We start from the raw sequence: 3,173 nt of genomic DNA on the forward strand, positions 1-3,173 counted from the left end.
CTCCATGTTCATGCCCAAGATGGGGGGCTCGCCCAGCGCGCTCATGGCAGGGTCCACGGGGCCAGGGGGGCCCCCCGTGTGGAAAGCTGGGGCCTTAAAATGGGCGTTCATGCTCAGTCCGGTCTCGTTAAAGTTCCTCTCGCCCTGGCCAGCGTTCCTGCTGTTGATCTGGGGCTCGAATTGGTCCAGCCCAAACATACTTGGCGGGGGGCAGGAGGGATCAATAGGGCATGACAGCCTGCTCTCCGCGGCGCGCCTCCGGACAGCTACTCGTCCCAGCCCAGGATCGGGCGCTCTGAGACGCTCAGCACCGCGGGGGCGCGGCGCGCACCGCCACCTCGCCTGCCCTGGGGAGGCTGGGGACTATCAGCCCCTCTCTCAAAGCTCTGGCTTTGCCTGGGTCAGGCCTCTCACATCTTGCGAGGCCGCGGGGCCTCCAGGAGCCGTCTTGGGGGGCCCATGCCCCAAGCGGTGGGCACAGCCGCGGGTGGGTTTGCGGGGAGGGTTTGGGGCCGCAGGCGAACAGAGGCGAAAAGTTAAGTAGGGGGAAAGGGGGCGGGAAGAGGGTTAGAGCAGAGCGATCACCTTCTTAAGTCCGATCGGGTCAGTTGGGGAAACCCAGAACGCCGCTCGCAGCCTCCCGGAGTCCGAGGCGGAGCTGCTCAGGGCCGGGGAGGGAGACCCTTCAAAGACGCTGCTGGCGCCGGGGCACCGACAGAGCGGTCCCTCCCCCCTCCCCTCGGAGTCCCGGCGCTCCGCAGCCCGAGCCTCCGCCGAACACGATCCGCTCGCACAGTCCCCGTCCGCCCCGGGGGAGCCGCTGCTGCTGCTTCCCCCCCGGGCGAGCCGCTGCTGCTGCTTCAGCGGGTCGGAGGACTGGAGGCTCCGCTCGGCATCTCCGGTGCCAATCTCCAGAGCCGAGGACTCAGCGGAGCTGGCGAGGAGGCAGGCAGGCGCCCGAGGTTGGAGCTGAGGGTCGGGGGAAAGGCGCGGCTTCCCTGCTCGGCTGAGGGTGCTCTGCGCCCCGGCGCGCCGCTTCGTGGCCACGTCCGCCGCTTTCCGCTTCTGTCCTCCGCTGTTCTGAATCTGAGTTCGCGGGAGTCTCCGCTTTGCAGGAGCAGGCGGGCAGTGAGTCGAGGGGTTGGGTCGCTCCAAAGCTCGGGTTCCCGGTCTCCGCGCCGAGGTGCTTCGCGAGTCCCCCTCGGACCCGGAGGAGGGGGGCGTACGCGGGTTAGGGGCCAAGCTGGGCAAGCTACGGCGTACCCGCTGCACTCCCAGAGCCTGGAATGGGAGGGCGGGGGCAGCTCTGGGGGGTCCGCGCACCCCTCTCCAGGCTGACGCGGGGGGGGCCTCTGCGTGGGGCGTTCCGAGGGTCTCGGCTCCCCTCTCTGTGTCTGCCTCTCGCCCCGCGCCGGGAGAAGCAGCAACAAGTTTTGCATTTCAGCAATCAATTTCAGCCATTACATTTGAACCAATCAGCGCTGCCCAAGCTCCGGGCCCGGGGCGGGGCTCGCTCTTAAGGTGGTCCCGGGTCCAGGCCGCCGAGGCCCCCGCCAGGAACCCGAACTACCCCAGCGCTGGGGTCCCCCGCAACCGCTTCGCCTCGGGGTCCGGCGCCAGTGAGCTGGGGGCGCGCCCTGGCCTCCGGGCGCATAGGGCTGGAGAGGGCTCAGGAGGAGAAGAATGGCGGGGGGTTGGCTTTGTTCACCCCCCTTCCCATTCACTCTGTTCCCAACTCCCCACCCCCAACTGGAGCGAGACCCGCCGGGTGGGCAGGGGGCGGGGAGGTGGGCGGGGAGCGGTGCGGGACGCTCAGACAATGGGGTCGCAGGCGAAGCCCCTGGACTTGCCACCGAAAGTCGCGGAGAGTCTGCTGCGCTCCAGCCCTGGGGTGAATCCTCGGCTCTCCGCTAGCGGTGCCCGAGGTAGCCCGTCCTGGGATTTTCCTGGGGGTTAAAGCAGACGGGGAACCTCGAAGTTAGGGTTCTCCTAGAGAAACCTGGGCGCTTACTCACGCCTTCACTAAACTGCGCACAATTGTTCCCGGTCTCCACCGTCTGGGGTTCTCGGTTCTTAGCCGCCAGCTTCGGCGGAGAAACCAAGAACACTCGACCACTTAATGGGGGGGCACATCAGATGAGCCCAGCTTCGGAACGGCGAGGCCAGGTGTCTGAGAACCCCGAGCAGACACACGCGTAGAGGGCGCACCCGGGGCGCACCCGCCCGCGTGAGCACCTTGCTCTGGCCACCCAGGCCAAGGCCCAAACCCTCTGCGGGCGCGAGGTTGGCCTCCTTAAGAGATCAATTAAACGGAAGAAGCCAAGGAACAGAATTGGGTTGTGATACTAAAATCAATAGGAGTAATTTAATATCTGCCCTGCTCTTTATGAAATATTTATCCCAATAATCTTAGTTAAAATGTTTAGATCTTCCTGATCCCCACTGAGGCCGAAATCTATCTCGCAATTAGAAGTTGGGAGTTAAAGGTGATGGAGGGTAGAGGTGTTTATTCTGTGTGTGTATCTGTGTGTGTGTGTGTGTGTTAGAGGTGTTTATTCTGTGTGTGTGTGTGTGTGTGTGTGTGTGCATGTGCACTGATGCGCACGCGCGTTTTCCTTCCTGAAGTGTATGTAGAGGAGGAGGCGGGGGGAGAACGCTTTTAATTTTCTTTGCCATAAAATCCGCGAGGCGATTTTGTTAGCAGACCAGCATTCTTAGAAGGGGAGAGAAAAAAAAAGAACTTTCTTTGAAGTGCCCCTGATATCGCTATTAAATCTAAATAAAATTAAGCATGGTGTATAAAAATGCCTTTTCCCCCCACAAAAGAAAGTGTTTATCGCCCAAGTCTGTCTAGCATTTGCTAAATTGCGCATGAAATCTGAAATGAAATAAACGTTATAATAAAACCAACCCCTGAGCCCTTTTTATTTAAAAACCTCAGATTAAGCACTCCACTGTTTTGCAGGCGAGAGTTTAAAAGTTACCATGTCGTGCGCCTCGATGCATTGCTCCCCGGAGTTGCTGGTAAAAAGACAGCGTTGGGTATTCCAGAACTGACATGCCAGGAAAATGGGTTCGACTTCAGTGGAGGGGGCTGAGGAAAAGGAAACTGGGTCTCCAGGGACTTCGGAAGAAAAGCAACCCCCCCCCCAATAAAGTAAACATAAACGCAC

At 60.9% G+C, this 3,173-nt stretch overlaps 1 protein-coding gene across 1 annotated transcript in view; it reads right to left on the reverse strand.

Moving 5' to 3' along the window:
* The window catches only part of MN1 (MN1 proto-oncogene, transcriptional regulator), a 48,086-nt gene extending 47,279 nt beyond the window's left edge, over nt 1–807 (reverse strand). Inside the window, 1 exon segment of the mRNA XM_027771577.1 lies at nt 1–807. Coding sequence (XP_027627378.1) covers nt 1–198 — 198 coding nt within the window. The 5' untranslated portion in view covers nt 199–807.
* Between the last annotated feature and the right edge of the window lie 2,366 nt (nt 808–3,173).

The sequence above is a fragment of the Tupaia chinensis genome, unplaced genomic scaffold (assembly GCF_000334495.1).
Source record: "Tupaia chinensis unplaced genomic scaffold, TupChi_1.0 Scaffold000226_1, whole genome shotgun sequence".
In the NCBI taxonomy this organism is placed as follows: Eukaryota; Metazoa; Chordata; class Mammalia; order Scandentia; family Tupaiidae; genus Tupaia; species Tupaia belangeri.